The sequence below is a fragment of the Oppia nitens genome, unplaced genomic scaffold (assembly GCF_028296485.1).
Source record: "Oppia nitens isolate AA-2021 unplaced genomic scaffold, nextdenovo-longstitch-racon4-pilon3 scaffold2_pilon_pilon_pilon, whole genome shotgun sequence".
NCBI lineage: Eukaryota > Metazoa > Arthropoda > Arachnida > Sarcoptiformes > Oppiidae > Oppia > Oppia nitens.
The window spans coordinates 880177-898810 of NW_026533210.1; the positions used below are offsets into that span (position 1 = coordinate 880177).

At 26.8% G+C, this 18634-nt stretch overlaps 6 protein-coding genes across 6 annotated transcripts; 3 read left to right on the forward strand and 3 right to left on the reverse strand.

Moving 5' to 3' along the window:
• The first annotated feature begins 44 nt into the window (after window positions 1-44).
• On the forward strand, window positions 45-2266 carry LOC128955166 (retinol dehydrogenase 7-like). The gene is made up of 5 exons (XM_054300810.1): window positions 45-53; window positions 836-842; window positions 1028-1159; window positions 1289-1675; window positions 1738-2266. Exons 1-5 carry the CDS (start codon window positions 45-47, stop codon window positions 2193-2195), a joined length of 993 nt encoding a protein of 330 aa, XP_054156785.1. The 3' UTR covers window positions 2196-2266.
• Window positions 2267-4164: 1898 nt separating this feature from the next.
• Window positions 4165-5701, forward strand: LOC128955167 (valacyclovir hydrolase-like). Its single transcript, XM_054300811.1, has 4 exons — window positions 4165-4239; window positions 4369-4490; window positions 4560-4726; window positions 5219-5701. Exons 1-4 carry the CDS (start codon window positions 4169-4171, stop codon window positions 5699-5701), a joined length of 843 nt encoding a protein of 280 aa, XP_054156786.1. The 5' UTR covers window positions 4165-4168.
• A 1249-nt stretch (window positions 5702-6950) lies between these two features.
• LOC128955168 (uncharacterized) lies at window positions 6951-11271 on the reverse strand. Its single transcript, XM_054300812.1, has 5 exons — window positions 11177-11271; window positions 10131-11029; window positions 9842-10016; window positions 9554-9744; window positions 6951-8446 (listed from the first exon to the last, which is right to left on the reverse strand). Exons 1-5 carry the CDS (start codon window positions 11215-11217, stop codon window positions 6951-6953), a joined length of 2802 nt encoding a protein of 933 aa, XP_054156787.1. The 5' UTR covers window positions 11218-11271.
• A 280-nt stretch (window positions 11272-11551) lies between these two features.
• LOC128955169 (uncharacterized) lies at window positions 11552-13241 on the reverse strand. The gene is made up of 4 exons (XM_054300813.1): window positions 13201-13241; window positions 12177-13096; window positions 11900-12074; window positions 11552-11762 (listed from the first exon to the last, which is right to left on the reverse strand). Exons 1-4 carry the CDS (start codon window positions 13215-13217, stop codon window positions 11552-11554), a joined length of 1323 nt encoding a protein of 440 aa, XP_054156788.1. The 5' UTR covers window positions 13218-13241.
• Window positions 13242-14546: 1305 nt separating this feature from the next.
• On the reverse strand, window positions 14547-17696 carry LOC128955171 (uncharacterized). The gene is made up of 3 exons (XM_054300814.1): window positions 17598-17696; window positions 14810-15753; window positions 14547-14725 (listed from the first exon to the last, which is right to left on the reverse strand). Exons 1-3 carry the CDS (start codon window positions 17624-17626, stop codon window positions 14547-14549), a joined length of 1152 nt encoding a protein of 383 aa, XP_054156789.1. The 5' UTR covers window positions 17627-17696.
• On the forward strand, window positions 16227-17385 carry LOC128956402 (uncharacterized). Its single transcript, XM_054302139.1, has 2 exons — window positions 16227-16566; window positions 17288-17385. Exons 1-2 carry the CDS (start codon window positions 16244-16246, stop codon window positions 17334-17336), a joined length of 372 nt encoding a protein of 123 aa, XP_054158114.1. The 5' UTR covers window positions 16227-16243; the 3' UTR covers window positions 17337-17385.
• Window positions 17697-18634: the final 938 nt, after the last annotated feature.

Sequence of the window (18634 nt, forward strand, 5' to 3'; positions counted from 1 at the left end):
TATTATAACTAATGAATTTGTTTTTATAATTTACTTTAGTATTTATGCTTTTAGTAACTAATGATGATTATCACAAAAAAAATATTTTATAATGATATAAGATTTATTTTTTAAAGATATAGTTGTTTTGATAAACATAATGATAATGATAAACTTTAAAAATTATATTATAATCAAAATAATACAACTATTGCAAACATACAATATTTTTTAGTTTGTATTATTACAAATCATATATTAATAATAAAAACTTAATATAATTATAAAACTAACATAAAATTACTAATATTGGTATTGAAATATATATATATATATAAATTAGAAATTAATTATGCTTATTTATAATAATTTTTTTTAAAAATGTAAAATAATTTATGAATTAAAATAAGTTATTTGAATAAAAATGTTTTTTTTAAATACAATTATTAATTGAAAACAAAAATTTTACAGTAGTTTTAGTTTTTATTTTATAAAAAATACAATTACTAAATTGCAAATATTATTTTAATGACTATTAACTTATTTGTGTTCAAAAAAAACTATTATATATAATATCTAAAATAATAATTCAATTTATTATTAAAAACATAATAATATATTTATTATTATTATTATAAACTGTTTCACTATTATAATTCTAGAAATATTTAATAATCAATTTAATGCTAAAATGTTTGTTAATATATGTTTACATGATTTTTTTTATTAAAAAATTAATTTTCATAATTAGTTGTTATAGTTTATAACTATAAAACATATTTTAATTGCAAACAAAATTATTATTTTTTAAAATCCACTTAAAAAAATTAGTTAGCAATTAAAATAAAATCATTAGAGTCATTGTAATAGACAAATACAATGAAATCATTTTATTGATTATTTTTTGTAATAATTTTTATTATGACTATTAACTTATTTTCAAATTATTGTTTGAAAAAAAAACTTAATATTTATTTAGTTTCTCTAATAATTTTTGAATTATACTTGAATTATAATATTGAAAAAACATTAAATATGATTTTAGAAATAATTAATAATCAATTAAATGCTGTTAATTGTTTGTTGATAATTATTTTCATCTATATATTAGTAAAATTATTTTATCATTTTAAACCAAAACAATTAATTAGTTCAAATGGAAAAGCAGTACTTATTACAGGTATTTAATTAATTAATCATATTTTATAAAAAAAATATTTTCAATGTTTTTTTTAAAAAATTTACTAAAAATTTCTATAATTATTTAGTTAACTATTTCTTATGTGAATTAATTCAATTGTAAATATAGGTTGCGATTCAGGTTTCGGTAATCTATTGGCCTATAGTCTGAATGAACGAGGATTTCGTGTTTACGCCGCATGTCTTGACCCGAACGGCGGCATGGATTGCGGCGGACAAAGATTGGCCAAAATGTGTAGATTTACTGATCAAATGGTTGTCCTGAAAATGAATGTTACCGACGATCGAGAAGTACACGAAGCGTTCAATCAGATTACTGAGGATCTGGTGGCCAACAATTGTCAATTGTGGTCAGTGGTCAACAATGCCGGCTATATGATTACCAGTCCCGTCGAATGGGGAACACTTGACGACTACGAACCGCTGTTTGCGGTCAACGTGTTTGGTCTGGTTCGGGTCACACGTATATTCTTACCGTTACTACGGTCAGCAAAAGGTTAACCAAAAAAAAAAAAAGTTTTAATTAAAATCTAATTAAAAAAAAATTTTTTTTGTTAGGTCGGGTGGTAAACATGTCGTCACAAATGGGTAGACTAACGTTCAACAACTACAGTGCCTATTGTATGTCTAAAGCATCGGTAATCAGGTTTTCCGATTCGTTGAGAAAAGAAATGCAAACGTTTGGCGTACGGGTGGCCACTATAATGCCGGGCGGTTTCAAAAATACTGGACTATTGTCCAAAACAATTGAATCGATAGACACCGTTTGGCTGACCACTGCCGAATCGGTCAAATCGGCGTACGGACAGCAATCGTATGAACAATTGAAACGTAAAACCGTTAAGACATTTGAATCCGATTCACTGGTGTCAACCGATCCCTATATAGTGATCAACGATATGATCGATGCCATCATGAATACCGTTCCCCGCAATGATTACGAACCTATCGGTAACTTCAGGTTTCAACTATACTATCGCTTATACGTTATTTTGGGCCGAATTAAAACAAAATAATAATAATAATTTGAATTAGTCGGTAGTTTTGTGTGTTTCAGGTGTACTATTGATTACATTAATATTTTTTTTGGGCTAAAAATTATATGAACTAAGCTATTGAATAAAAAAAACAATTTTTTTGTTTAACAATTTATTGTTATACTCTATTTATATAATATATATATATATATATATAAATTATTTTTAATTATTAGATAATAAAAGTTATTTAAATAAATAAATTTGTTTATATTTTTTTTGAGGGGGTGGGTGGGTTGGTGGAGGGAAATAATACATTAAAAACATCATTAAAAAAAATCTTTAATGAAAAAAATTAAATAATAAATACTAAAATAATTTGATAGCTTTAACAGTTAATATGATTTTACATAAAATACTAATAATTTGTTTTTTTTTAAAAAAAAACATAATTTATCATAATATCACATATCTATCACTTTATAGAAATTTATAATTATTGTATATTTTGTTTAGATTTTAATATTTTTTTTAAAAAAAAACTGTAAGAGATTTTATAGTTGTTTATATGTTTTATATGTTTTTTATATTATTTTATTATTATCACATAAACAACTGAATGTTATTTACAATATATATTAGTTTTAAAGTAATGTAATGTTTAAAAAATCTATTGCAATTATAGGTTAAGTTTTTAATATAATTTAATTTTAAAAGTTTTAGTACAAAAAACAAAGGTGTTTACTTAACAAATATTATGTGATTGTGTTTTACAATGTAGTGGTTTAGTAATTGATGTTTTTTTTATAGCCAATAATATTGAACTTATTTAATGTTTTGTTAGTAAAAAATTAATTGTTATTTTTTTTATTGAGAAATAGATTTATTTGCGTAAAATAAAAATAATTGAATATTAGTATTTTTTTGGTTAACAAAAATGAAAGTCAGTCTAACATATAATTTTTTAAAAAAAATTTGTTTTATAATTTTTATATTGAATTATAATTTTAATGTACTAATGTTTATTAAAGTTATTTTATATAACTAAATTAGAAAATTAAAATGAAAATTAATTGCACTATAATTTATCTAAATCTAAATGATTTTTTTTATTTAAGTAATAATCATAATGTTTTGGCATTAATAATAATTTAATAAAATTTAAATTTGACTTAAATTAGAATAAATTAGATTTAATTTTTTAAATTTTATTAAATAGGGTTACAATAAAAAACCAGTTGAGATTGCTAGAAAGCATTTCCACACGAATTCCTAATCATAATTAAAAATTAAATTCAGTATGATAAAATAAAATCAACTATAGTTATGTAGGGTATCAAACGATTTAGTATGACAAAATAAACAACTATAGTCATGTGGGGTATCAAATGATTCAGTATTACAAAATAAACTACTATTTCCTAAAAAATAAACTTTAAAACGAAAAAAATAAAAAAAATTCAAAATTTTTTCAATTAATTTTTGGACACCATTTTCTTCAATTTCCTAAAAAATAAACTTAAATAAGAAAAAAAACAAAAAAAAAATCAAAAAAAAATTTGTAGCGGATAGTGGATTCGAACCTATGTCCTATTGGGACAGACAGACCGACAGACCGACAGACCGACAGACCGACTTATAGAATTCATATACGTATTCCTTTCAGGAATTCGTGATATGATTTTTTTAGATTTAGTTCAAATAAATGTATAATCATAGTTATACGTACCGTAATTTTATTTTTTATATATAGTGATAATGCAATTTATATATACAAACTAAATGAAAATTATTTCTAATAAATTATAGCTTTTTAATAATAAAAATTTAATTAATATTTATTATTATTATAAAGACTAGTAGTAGTAGTAGTTTAGATATTTTTTTTAAAAAATATTTTTAAGATTTAATCGAAATTATTATCAAAATAATACAGTTTTGCATTATATTATTTTATATTTATTATTATATTGTTTTTTTTGATTAATTAATTATTTTAATAGTCAATAAACATGATATTTAACAGATTGTTATCATCATTGCCGTCGACTATATTAACAAAACAAATTGCAATATCTTTAAAGTATATTAAAATAAATATGTTTTTAAAAAATTTATTAAGAATTTTCTAATTTTTTTAATTAAAAAAATATTGATTAAAATACATTAATTAATAAAATTTATTTTTTTTAACATTATTTTTTATATATAGCTTTAAACGTTTTAATAGTAGTTCAATGCCCGGACAAAAAATAGCAGTCAATGGCTTACAAATACATTATGAACGCATCGGTAACGGCAATCATACCGTCCTATTACTTCCCGGAGCTTTTGGTAATAATAATAATAATTAAATTATAAATAAATTTAATTTAACTTAATTATTATTATTTTTTTTAATAGGCTCTACACGTTTGGATTTTACAAAACAATTAACTGATACAAAATGGTTGGACAAGTTTACACTGATTGCATGGGATCCGCCCGGCTATGGATACAGTCGTCCGCCGGAAAAAAATTTTAACGATTTTTTCCGAACTGACGCCAAAATTGCCGCACAATTAATGCAGGTATTAAATAATAATAATAAAAGTAGTAGTAGTAGTAGTAGTAGTAGTAGTAGTAGTAGTAGTAGTAGTAGTAGTAGTAGTAGTAGTAGTAGTAGTAGTAGTAGTAGTAGTAGTAGTAGTAGTAGTAGTAGTAGTAGTAGTAGTAGTAGTAGTAGTAGTAGTAGTAGTAGTAGTAGTAGTAGTAGTAGTAGTAGTAGTAGTAGTAGTAGTAGTAGTAGTAGTAGTAGTAGTAGTAGTAGTAGTAGTAGTAGTAGTAGTAGTAGTAGTAGTAGTAGTAGTAGTAGTAGTAGTAGTAGTAGTAGTAGTAGTAGTAGTAGTAGTAGTAGTAGTAGTAGTAGTAGTAGTAGTAGTAGTAGTAGTAGTAGTAGTAGTAGTAGTAGTAGTAGTAGTAGTAGTAATTATTGTCTATTTTGTATATATTTTTTTAAAATAAAACTTAGACTAAAAAGTTTTATCTTAAAAATGTTAATTAAAATTATTTTTTTTTTATAGACATTAGCTATCGATAAATATTCATTGTTAGGCTGGAGTGACGGTGGCACAACAGCAATGATTTTGGCCGCCAATCAACCATTAAGTGTCCAAAAACTAGTAATCTGGGGCTCAAAAGCATACGTTAACGATAAAGACAGACAAATGTATGATAAGCTAAAAGATGCGGACAATTGGAATCCGAAAATCAGAAAAACGTTTAGCGATTATTATACGGAAAAATTATTCCTAAATTATGTTACATTATATAATAAATCGATAGTAAGTTATAGTGATTTTTGTACTAATGATATCAAACAGATACGTCAGCCGACACTTATACTTCATGGCGATAGAGATCCAGTGATGGGTATTGAACATCCATTTTATTTGATAAACAATATTATCGATTCAAAACTCTACCGGTTTTCCAATGGAAGTCATAATATTCATAAAGAATTTAATGACGAATTTCGGGAAATTGTTATCAAATTTTTGCTTTAATTAAAAAAAATGTATTTTTTGTTGTTGTTGTTGTTTAATCATTAAGAATTAAGGTTTAAAAATAAATATTTAAAACTAAAAAAAATAATAGTAGTAAATTATTAAAATATTGTAATTTGATTAAATCAATTATTATATATTAAAAATTAATTTAAATTATGTATAATTCATGCATTACTGTGTATATGCATGTGTATGTGTATGTGTATGTGTATGTGTATGTGTATGTGTATGTGTATGTGTATGTGTATGTGTATGTGTATGTGTATGTGTATGTGTATGTGTATGTGTATGTGTATGTGTATGTGTATGTGTATGTGTATGTGTATGTGTATGTGTATGTGTATGTGTATGTGTATGTGTATGTGTATGTGTATGTGTATGTGTATGTGTATGTGTATGTGTATGTGTATGTGTATGTGTATGTGTATGTGTATGTGTATGTGTATGTGTATGTGTATGTGTATGTGTATGTGTATGTGTATGTGTGTATGTGTATGTGTATGTGTATGTGTATGTGTATGTGTATGTGTATGTGTATGTGTATGTGTATGTGTATGTGTATGTGTATGTGTATGTGTATGTGTATGTGTATGTGTATGTGTATGTGTATGTGTATGTGTATGTGTTTCATATACAGTATATATACAATTAACTACTAATAATATGTTTAAGAAAAATATTAATATTAATTATAATACTTATTGTTATTTTAATTGATATATAGTAAGTAATTGAATTATTTTTAAATCAAAATAAAAGCAGTCAAAGTGTATAGAATTTTTTTAAAGATATTTTTTTATTATAGAGTAATAATAATTAAAGAAATAATCAAATATAAAAAATGAATTTAAAATATTGTTTTTAATTATATATTGAAATACTACAGTAAAAAAATACGAATAATATTAGTAAATAATAAATAATTAATAAATATTTAAACGTAATGATTTAAATAAATTAAACATCGTTTTATTATAAATAAAATAAAAATTATATATAAATTATGGTTTTATTTAACATTTTATTTTTATCAAATTTATTAAATATATATATTAGTTATACTATTAATTATAGCTAATAGCTACTACTTGTAAACAAATTTTTACTTAAAAGTATCTATAAAAATACAGTTATACTAAAATCAAGTTTTAAATAGAGTTAATTTTAAAAAAACAAAACAATTAAATAAATCAAATTAAATAAATACATTAAAAAACATCAATATTGAAAAATTAAATAATAAATACTAAAATAATTTGATAACTTTAACAAAAACTCCGTATTTAGGATTCATAGATAGTAAAGTAGTATTAACTGTTATGTTACCGATTTCGGTTCGCTGTCCCGGTTCCAGTCGATAGTTAAGCAACAGTTTAGCCAAACATAGTTTGATCTCAAAGTAGGCCAACCGTATGCCAACACAATTACGCGGTCCACTGCCGAACGGTTGCCAAGAGTACGGATGCCATTCATGCCGACGACTACCATCCGAACTGAACCTTTCGGGATCAAACTTTTCCGGTTCGGGCCAATAGTCCGGGTCGTGATGCATATAATAGGTGGCAAACTGTACGGCCGTACCTTTCGGTATCGTTATGTTTGTATCGATCGTGTAGTCAGTGTTGGCCTCTCGCGCCACAAACGATATGATCGGTGGATACAAACGCATCGTCTCATTGATTACACACTCCATGTACTCGAGTTTAGTAACCGTATTGTAATCGAGTCGACCATCAGTTTCATACAATTCCCGGACTTCCTGTCGGATCCTATCCTGAATATCTTGATTGTTGACCAGTATGTGTGCAACAAATCCCAGTGCAGTACTTGTAGTTTCATACCCGGCCTCATAAAATACAACACAATTAGCTTTGATTTCGTCATCAGTCAATTGAATGTCATTATGTTTGGCTTCTTTTGATTGACAGTTAGTTTTCAATTCTACTATATCTTCACAATTTATTTGTAGGTCAGTGCCGGTACCGCCGCCGCCGCCGCCGCCGGCAGTCAACAGTTGGACATTCAAACCAGCAAACTGTTGGTCAGATATTTTCGTCTCTAACATCAATTGTAACAAATCTTTTCGGTTTTGTTTTTTGTTAGACTTTCTTAAATCGATAACCAGTTGACACATATCCAAGAGTATACCGGTTGGCGATCGACCCAACAATCGATGATTGATTAGCTCTTCTAGACGTCGATACGGATATAATAGTCGATATAATTGTGGAAAACAATATCTAATCAAAGTATACCATTTGGCAAAAATACTCAATGATTTAAACTTATTTTTAACCGCTTTTATAAATTTGTTGTCCGAATCCAATTGGATGTCTGTTTGTATGCCGAACGCTGTCCGGCCGATAACATCGGCGGTCAATCCCTGAAACAGATTGTAAATATTGAAATCGTTTCCGTCATTAGTCGTCGACTGTTGTTTGTCAACCAGTTTTAAAAACGTATTAACCGAGTCGTCAATCAATGGTGTCATTGTCCGCAGTTTGGCTGAACTGAATGTCGGCGTCACTACCGATCGGATCTGTTTCCAGCGCTGACCACGACTTTTAGTTAGCGATCCGTTCATTACGGGTCGGTTGAAACTGAAGAAAAAGTCGGGTCTTTCGCTAAAATACTGGAAATCTTTGACCAAAATTTGTTTTGCGACGTCCGGATCGGCAATCAATACCATCGGTTGGACGCCGTAATAGAAACCGACAATTTTGCCGTATTTTGCGATCAAATATTTTTGTGTTTCAAATAATTTTCTAAATTTAAAATCAAATAAATTTCCATAAATTAGATGCGGTTTTGGACCGCAAATACCGTTTCGTTTCAATTGTGACATCCATTGCAATCTTCTATAATATTGAGATATTATTAATAAACAAAATACTATAATTATAATTATAATAAATGCTAATAAATATAATAACATTTTTTCCCAATAGTTTTTCTTTACTAATAATAATTATTATTATTTTTAATGTATTGTTTTTTTTAGGAAAATGTTTTTTTTCAAATAATAAGTTTATATATATATATTATATTATTATTATATATATATTATTTTCCTTTAAAATATTTTATTATATTACAATAATTAAGTTTATTTTATATCATTATGTTTATTTAAGTTTTTTTATATACATAAATATTTATATATTAAAATAGTAGTTTAATAATTTTTAATTATGATATAAGCAAAATTTATTTACTTATAAATTTATATATTGCTTAAATAATGTAAACATGATGATAGTTATAAATTATTAAAATTAATTAATTAAAATATTGTATAACTCATATACTGTATTAAAGTATTTAAAAATAAATTTTTTTTAAATAAAATTATTCATAATTAATGTTTCGATTTTATTTATATTTATATTATAGCAACTATTTGATAATAATTTGATTTAATTAATTTGATTTAAAAAAAATTTTTGATTAAAATAATTATTAATAAATACATTATTCATAATTTTTTTTAAATAAAAACAAAAATAATAGTTTAATTGATATAAACAATAAATTTATACAATTTAATAGTATTTTGTTAGTTTGTTATTTAAAATTGTCATAATTTTTTTGAGTTAACTTTTAATTCATACAGTATTTATATATATATATATATATATATATATTTATATATATATATATATATATATATATAGTATATATATTTAGCAAATATAAAAATTACGGTATAAATACAATGTTAATAAATTTCATAACTTAAAAAACATAAATAAATAAATAAGTATTTATAAATTAGGAAAACATATTTTTTAATTAAAAAATTGTTAATTTATTTAATTTAATTTTTTTTTTAGAAAACAAAGGGTAAACCTGTCGGACTATTTGTACGGTATTTGCAAACCTGTATTATTGGTTGCATTTTGACGGCAAATATATTTTCAATTAAATTTAATTGGATTTTTCCACTATCTCTCAGACCAGTCAATGTATCGGTAAATTGTCTGATATTTGTTAACTTGTGTCCATTGATATCAACAATTTCACAGTCAATATATAATTTACTACATGTTTATATATATATAACAAACAAACAATTAATTAATTAAAATTATTAAAATTAAATTAAAATCAACAAAACAAACAAAAAAATTATTATACGAGCAATTAGTTTCCGGTAGTATATCATCAATAATAAACCTATTGTTCAGTAGACGACGACATCCGACTATAATACCTAATTTTAGGCCCGATTTTGTGGCATAACTGTCCTCGCGTTTGGCATACTTTAGTCGAAACTCGTTTGTCATATACTGTTGGCCTCTCCTAATAAAATCTATCGATTGAACAAAAATAAAATATACAATAAATATAAAATAAACTAATTTACTAGATATACACCTCCCTCCCCCCCCCCAAAAAAAACTTTATGTTTTTTTATCAGCCTTACCAATGGTATCGGTGGAGGTTATGTTATAAAACAAATCAAATTCACAGCCAAGATCATTGACACCGATAATATTTGCCCCGCCGTCCACTAGTGGACCGCCAGAAAAACCGGGTACTATGCGGGCCGTATGACATAACATCAATAGGCCATCCCAGACATCGATACCGTCGGATACTATATACCAGTCGTCCATATCGGCAACTGCCGGACAACCGTACGCTCTGATAATACCCGGATGTTTGTTGTTGGCCACTTGCGAATGGGCAACCGATACAATTGGATCGCCCGGTGATGGTATCGGCGTCGGCCCACTACTAGTGTAGTCGGCCAGTGGTCGCGGTTGAAAATTATCGCCATAATCACCGTCGTCGACCCGAAGCCGGATAAGTGCCAAATCCAGTTGACGTTCAACGTAGACAACTGTACCGTACATTTCGCAGATACGGTTGTCATAGTAGACCGTCAATAGTATTGTATGACATCCGTTGACTACATGAGCATTGGTTACAATCATCAGATTATCGCCGAACAGTCGGACACGAAATCCAGATCCATGTTCGCCAACTGAGTCGATGTCCGCATCAAATACAGGTTGCGTACAGATAACTAAAGATCTTTTGCATACATCGATAATCCAATCGATATCAATATCGTCGCCGTCGTCGTCATCATAGCTACCATCATCTGTATCGTCATCATCAGCTGCTGTTGCATATCTTAGCCATGAATCGGATGGCAAACCACTACTACTATGACTACAACTAATACTTGATCTGTTAAACCATTGTCTTAAAGGCTGTTGTTGTTGTCGATTATTACGCCAATTGTATGCCTCATGTATTGTCATCCCTGCAAATGCTATACAACTACTACTACTACTGCATACTATACCTAATAGTCTGATCAAAAAATTTTTGTTTTATTAATAAATTCAATGATTAATTTGAGAAAACATTTTTAAAAATACAATGTTTAGATAATATCTAATAGATATCTAAATTATTATTATTATTATTATTATTTTTGTCATTAATTATTAACGATACCTGGTTTGATAAGATATGACTTTATTGAATAAATATCTCATTTTAAAATAATATACGACTGACCAGTCAGTAGTAGTGATACACAACAACACAAAAACAATAAAATCAAATAAATATATATACAGTATATACCGTATATAACCAATAATTACTGTCTATTTGTTTGCAATTAATTAATAGTATGATATAATTTGATTTTTTTTTTAAATAAATATATATATATTAAATTCATGTGTTTATTATCACGTGTAAATATAGTTATATTTAATTTTCAGTATACTTTCATAACTTAAAAAAAAATTATATAATTATATAAAGTATTTTTAAAATTTAGATTTTTTTAAATACAAAAATTTATTTATTATTTTTTTTTATTTAGAAAACAATGGGTAAACCTATCGGACTATTGATACTGTATTTGCAAACCTGTATTAATGGTTGCATTTTGACGGCAAATATATTTTCAATTAAATTTAATTGGATTTTTTCATTATCTTTCAAACCAATCAATGTATCGGTAAATTGTCTGATATTTGTTAACTGTTGTCCATTGATATCAACAATTTCACAGTCAATATATAATTTACTACATGTTTATATATATATATATATATATATAACAAACAAACAATTAATTAATTAAAATTATTAAAATTAAACTAAAATCAACAAAACAAATGTTATAATTATTAAACTTAAATAAAATTCAAAAAAATATTATACGAGCAATTAGTTTCCGGTAGTATATCATCAATGATAAACCTATTGTTCAGTAGACGACGACATCCGACTATAATACCTAATTTTAGGCTCGATTTTGTGGTATAACTGTCCTCGCGTTTGGCATACTTTATGGGAAACTCGTTTGTCATATACTGTTTGCCTCTCCTAATAAAATCTATCAATTGAATATATATATATATATATTATATAATAAACTAATTAATAGATAGACACCCCCCAAAAAAAAACTTTATGTTTGTTTGTTTGTCAGCCTTACCAATGGTATCGGTAGACGTTATGTTATAAAACAAATCAAATTCACAGCCAAGATCATTGACACCGACAATATTGGCCGCGGCATCGACTAGTGGACCGCCAGAAAAACCCGATACTATACGGGCCGTATGCGATAGCATCAGTTGGTCGGTCCAGTTGTATACATTTACCGAAATTGTATACCAATCGTCCATATCGGTAAGCGGCGGACAACCCAACGCCCGGACAATACCCGGATGTTTGTTGTTTGGCACTTGCGAATGGGCAACCGCTACAATCGGATCGCCCGGTGATGGTATCGGCGGTCCACTACTAGTGTAGTCGGCCAGTGGTCGCGGTTGAAAATTATCACTAAAACCTGTATCATCCATACGAAGTCGGATAAGCGCCAAATCTAGTTGCTGTTCAACGTATTCAACTGTACCGTACAATTGGACAATATGGTTAGCATAGTTGACGACCAACAATACTGTATGACATCCTTGGACTACATGAGCGTTGGTTACAATCAGCAGATTATCGCCGAACAGTCGGACACGAAATCCAGATCCATGATTACCAAACGAGTCGATGTCGCCGTCAAATTCAATTTGATTGCAAATAACTAATGATTTTTTGCATACATCGATAATCCAATCGATATCAATATCGTTGTCGTCGTCGTCGTCATCATAGCTACCATCATCTGTATCGTCATCATCAGCGGCCGTTGCATATCTTAGCCATGAATCGGATGGCAAACCACTACTAATACTTGATCTGTGAAACCATTGTCTGATAGGCTGTTGTCTTTGCCGATGATATTGTTGTTGTTGTCGATGAAGTTGGTGTCGATTATTACGCCAATTGTATGCCTCAAGTATTGTCATACCTGCATATGCTATACAACAACAACTACTACTGTATAATACACCTAATAGTCTGAAATTTTTTTTAAAAAAATTCAATGTTTAAATGTTTTTTTTTTTAAAATAGATTTTAATAATGTTTAGATATTATCTAAATTATTATTTTTATTATAATACCTGTTTGGATAACACATGAATCTATTAAATGATAAATATCTCATTTATATATATACTGTATATATATATATATATGACTGACCTCTCAGTAGTAGTAGTGATATATACAGAAAAAAAAATTCAAACAATATTTCCGATATAAATATATATTAATAATTTCAACAGTAATGTGCAATTTGTTTGAAATAAATTTATAGTATAATTAATTTGATTTTTAAAAAAAATTATATATATATTAATTTCATGTGTTTATTATCTCGTGTATAGAATATAATATTAAATAATATTATTTTATTTTATTTTTTTAATTATTAATATTATTATTAATTAAAAAACTGTATTATATATATATCTCTACTAAATATGTATACCAAATGTTTATTTTTGTTGACATAATTGTAATTATTTTTAAAACTTTTACAATAAACTAAATATATATTTTTATATAAATTTATATTTATTATTAATAAATAGATTTATTTTTTTAAAAAAAACCTTAATATAATATAATAACTAATAATTAGTAAATAAATATATAATTATATATTAATATTATATTAATTATAAACAATTAATTATATTTTATTTCATTATTAGTTTATTTTATTAATTATAAACAAAGTTTGTTAACAATAATTTTTTTTAAAAATTATAAGTAGTAGTAGTATAATGAATAAAAACTTATACAATAAATTTAATAAAAATAATATAAACTTATTTATTATATTAATATAAAACAAAAACCTACAAAAACCTGTATTTAATTATAAGATTATATTATAACAAAAATAATAATTAATTAAAATTAACTTGTAAATTTTAACTTATTTATGCAATTATTTTAAAATATTTTATATATTTATTTTATTTAGATTGAATTTTAAAAATAGGAAAATAAATAAATTAAATAATTTTTTTTCTAAATATTGATTATATTTTTTTGTTAAATTATTTATAAAAAAAAATTTTTATTAGGCATACAATAAAATCAAATTTATATCAACTATTTATTTATTAATAACAAAACAACAGTTTATAAAACAATTTTCAATATATTAAAATACAATAGGAATTGTTGTATAATTTTGGACCGATATTTTTGGTTGCATTTCAACACCAAATATACTATCCCTTAAAGTTAATGTAATTTTATCATTACTACTGATACCAGTAGTAGTCAATGAATCAGTCAATTGTCTCACATTAGTAAACGGCTGTCCATTAATGCCAACAATTTCACAGTCAATATAGTATTTACTATTTATAAAAAAATTATTACATTTATATATCATATAATAACACAATATTAATAACAAAAAAAATGCAAATTATAATTATTAGTATCATTACGAGCACTGGGATTGGAAAAGTAGATCCTCAATGATAAACCTATTATTGGTTACTATATTTCCAGCTAATATTATGCCTAATATTAGGCCCGGTTTTCTAGCATACCTGTCCACTCTTGACCTATAGTTAACGGGAAATATATGTTTCATATAGTGTTTGCTATTTTCCAGAAACTCTATGTATTAAAATAAAAACACATTAAATAAATAAATAATAATTATTTATTACAACCAACAAAAAAATGTCATCAATTTATTACCGCTGACATCACTGGCCATTACGCAATAATTTAGGCCAAAATCGCTGTTACCGAGATCGGTGACCGCAAATATGTGGGCATCGGCTGGTCGTTGGACAGCCGTATTGACCATCGGACCGCCCGAATTACCCGAAACCGTAACAGCCGAATGATAGACCATTAGCAGCCGATTGGCCACTTGAATTGTGTCCACTTCGTAGTAGCTTTGATTGACACCGTAGGCTGGACAACCTATGCCGCAAACAATACCCGTATGTACCGAATAGTCAATTTGGCCGTGACCTATTGTAGCAATTGGTTCGCCTAATCGGGGCAACCGAGTGGCCACTGGTCTCGATTTGAACTGATCAACATCATTGCCGCTGTCAGGCCATACTTGAATCAATGCCAGATCCCGGTGCGGTTCAACATAGACAACAGTGCCTAAGTGTTCATAGTAGGCGTTTGCGTACATCAATTGTGTGGCCACTAGTCGCGAACCGACTGCTATATGATAGTTGGTCACAATCAGTACACCATTACCGTCGCCGCCGTCGCGGCTGTCAATACGAAATCCTGTTCCCCGATTTTCTTGCGTCTGGTTGTCCTCTAATATAATTTGATGGCAGACGACAACCCATTTGTAACTGTCTATAATAATACGTCTAATGTCTACAACATAATCATCGTCTATGTCTTCATCGTCATCGTTGTCATCATTCATGAGTGGTGTCAACACCGCCGCTGCCGCTGATCTTAGCCACAGATTATTAGATGAAAATCTACTTAAACTACTACTTCTACTACTAGTTGTCGATATTTGAGACACTGATTGCTGACTAAATGGTTGATTGGTTTGCTGTCTGTTATTACTATTGGTATGTTTTGTTTGCCAACAATTTCCAGACATTATCATCACTACAGTTGTTACCATCGATGATGGTATGCATAACATTCCTAATAGTCTATTAAAAATTAAAAATACAATTAGAAATTCAATTCAATACAATATTGGGTCTAATATTTATATAAAAAAAAATTTATAAATTTTATATATTAGGACCTGTTTTTTAAACACATTAACTTATTTATTGAATATTTCATTTTAAATATATAAATCATATATTTATATTTCATATATAATATGACTGTTACACACAAATCATATTATAATCAATATCTGAATAATCTTTAAAATTAAATAAATTATTAATCTATTAATCAATCTCTAACTTTCACGTGAATGTAATTTTTTTGAGTGTTTTTTTTTTTAGTTATTTAAATTAATTTTGAATTATTTTACATTAAAAATAATTTCATTGATTATATAGTGATATAATTTTTGACGGTTTAGTCTACTATTAAAAAAAATAATTGAAATTAATAATATATATATATATATATATATATATATAGTTAAAAAATACAATTTAAAAATCATAGGACAGGTAAACAATGTGTATACTAATTGATGTATGTTTTTGGTGTTGCGTTAAGGATACTGACGACTACGACAACAACGTCAGTAGTGGTGGTGGTGGTGGTGGACAGGGATTACTCGATAGGGCCGGCCGTATGACACATACAGAACTGGGCCAACCGGTTAACGATAAACTGGTAACTAGTTTACTGAGTATAGAGGAACAGGACCGGGAAAAACTGGACTGGCCCAGTGATTGGCGATTGCCGTACAGTCGACCATTCAATGAGGTATCAGTGATTACCGATCGGGTATTGTTGTCGAGTGTCGGTGCCATTAATAGGGACAATGTTAGGCGGTATGGTATCAATTGTATTGTCAGTGTCTGTCACGATACACCAGTGTTCAAGTTAAAGGGCATTCAGTTTATTAGGATTCCGGTATATATACTATATATACAGTATATATATCAGGGTTGCTAAGGGTTTTTGATTTCAGGGGGTGTATAGGAGGGTAGGGTAAAATGGCAAAAAAAACTCCAAAAAGTTTGGGGGTGGGGTATAGGGTGAGGTGATCATTTTTTTATTGCATTTTTTAAAAGACTATTTTTTCCAAAATTGAGTAAATTCCCACTAAATTCCCACTAAATTCCCACTAAATTCCCTACTAAATTCCCACTAAATTCCCACTAAATTCCCACTAAATTCACACTAAATTCCCACTAAATTCCCACTTAATTCCCACTAAATTCCCATTAAATTCCCACTAAATTCCCATTAAATTCCCACTAAATTCCCACTAAATTCCCACTAAATTCCCATTAAATTCCCACTAAATTCCCACTAAATTCCCACTAAATTCCCACTAAATTCCCACTAAATTCCCACTAAATTCCCACTAAATTCCCACTAAATTCACTATAGATTTTTGATCTCAGGGGGAGGTGGGTAAGAGCTCTTACCCTGCCCCCTTTAGCAACACTGATATATATATATATAATATTGATTGCAAAAAAAAACTAACCGTCCGATTGAATTGTCTATTTTATTGTATTGTATTTTTTTTTGGTTAATTAATAGGTACAGGACAGTGACCAACAAAATATTGGCCAATATTTCGATGCTATAAGCAATAGGATAAGCGCTATCAGTGGCCGATACCCGACAAAGACAATACTGATTCACTGTGTGTTTGGCCGAAGCCGATCGGCAACTGTTGTCATCGGTATTATTATTATTATTATTATTATTATTATTGAGACAATCAAATACAATACAAACTATGATTGATATAATTAAACAAAACATAAATATTATATTTTTATGTTTATATATGTATTCAATAGCACATCTAATGAAATCCCAGTCCATATCATTGATGGCTGCTTACGATTTGGTTAAGTCTAAGCGTCCGATCATCGGTATTAACAATGGTTTTATGAGACAACTGATCCAATACGAAGATCAACTGTTTGGCCGTCAGCTGACAAATGTCGAAATAATTGTCGAGAAAAATAATGATAAAACAATGATCAATGAACTGATTGGGAAATATCAAAGAGAGGGGTCATTTTGATTTTTTAAAAATATATATTTAAAAATATATCACTAATATATACTGTATATTAAATAATATAAGATATATAAACTGTTTATACTCTAAATATTATATTTGATATTTGATAGGACAGTTAGATTTGTATTTTATTATAATTTTTTGTTTAAAAAATTATTATTAATAATACATTTATATAGTAATCATATTTAGCTGCTGTATTAACATTAACTATTTTGATAATAATATTTGATTTTATAATTGATTGTATTATTATTAATAATAATAATAATAATAATAATTTTTTTATATTGTATATCTATCAAATATTAATTGATATTTTTTAAACAAACAAACAAACAAAATTATAGTCAAGTTATAAATTATTATTAAAAGTTATTATTTGTATTGAACATAACTTTCTAGTATTTTTTTAATAATAAAAAAAATACAAAAAAATAATATGATTAAGCATTTTACTATTAAAAGTTATACCATATTAACAATAATTCTGATAAATTAGATTTTTAACAAAATTTTATTTAAGCTATCATGATTTTTGTGACGCATATTAAAAATTTTATAGTAAAAAAATTGAATTAATTAGCAATTTATTTAATATATTTTATTTAATTAGTTGTTTTATAAGTTTAAACATAAATCTAATCAACAACAAAAAGTGAACATTTTATATTTTATATAGTAATCAATTAATTTTGTTTAAATTTTTATTTTCAATTTCAATTATAAAATAATAATAACACAAAACATTTTTTCCAATTATTATAATCTGATTTTAAAAAAACCTATAATAAAATTTAAAATAAAATATTTGATTAATTAATTCAATTTTGTTAATATGGAGTCAAAAT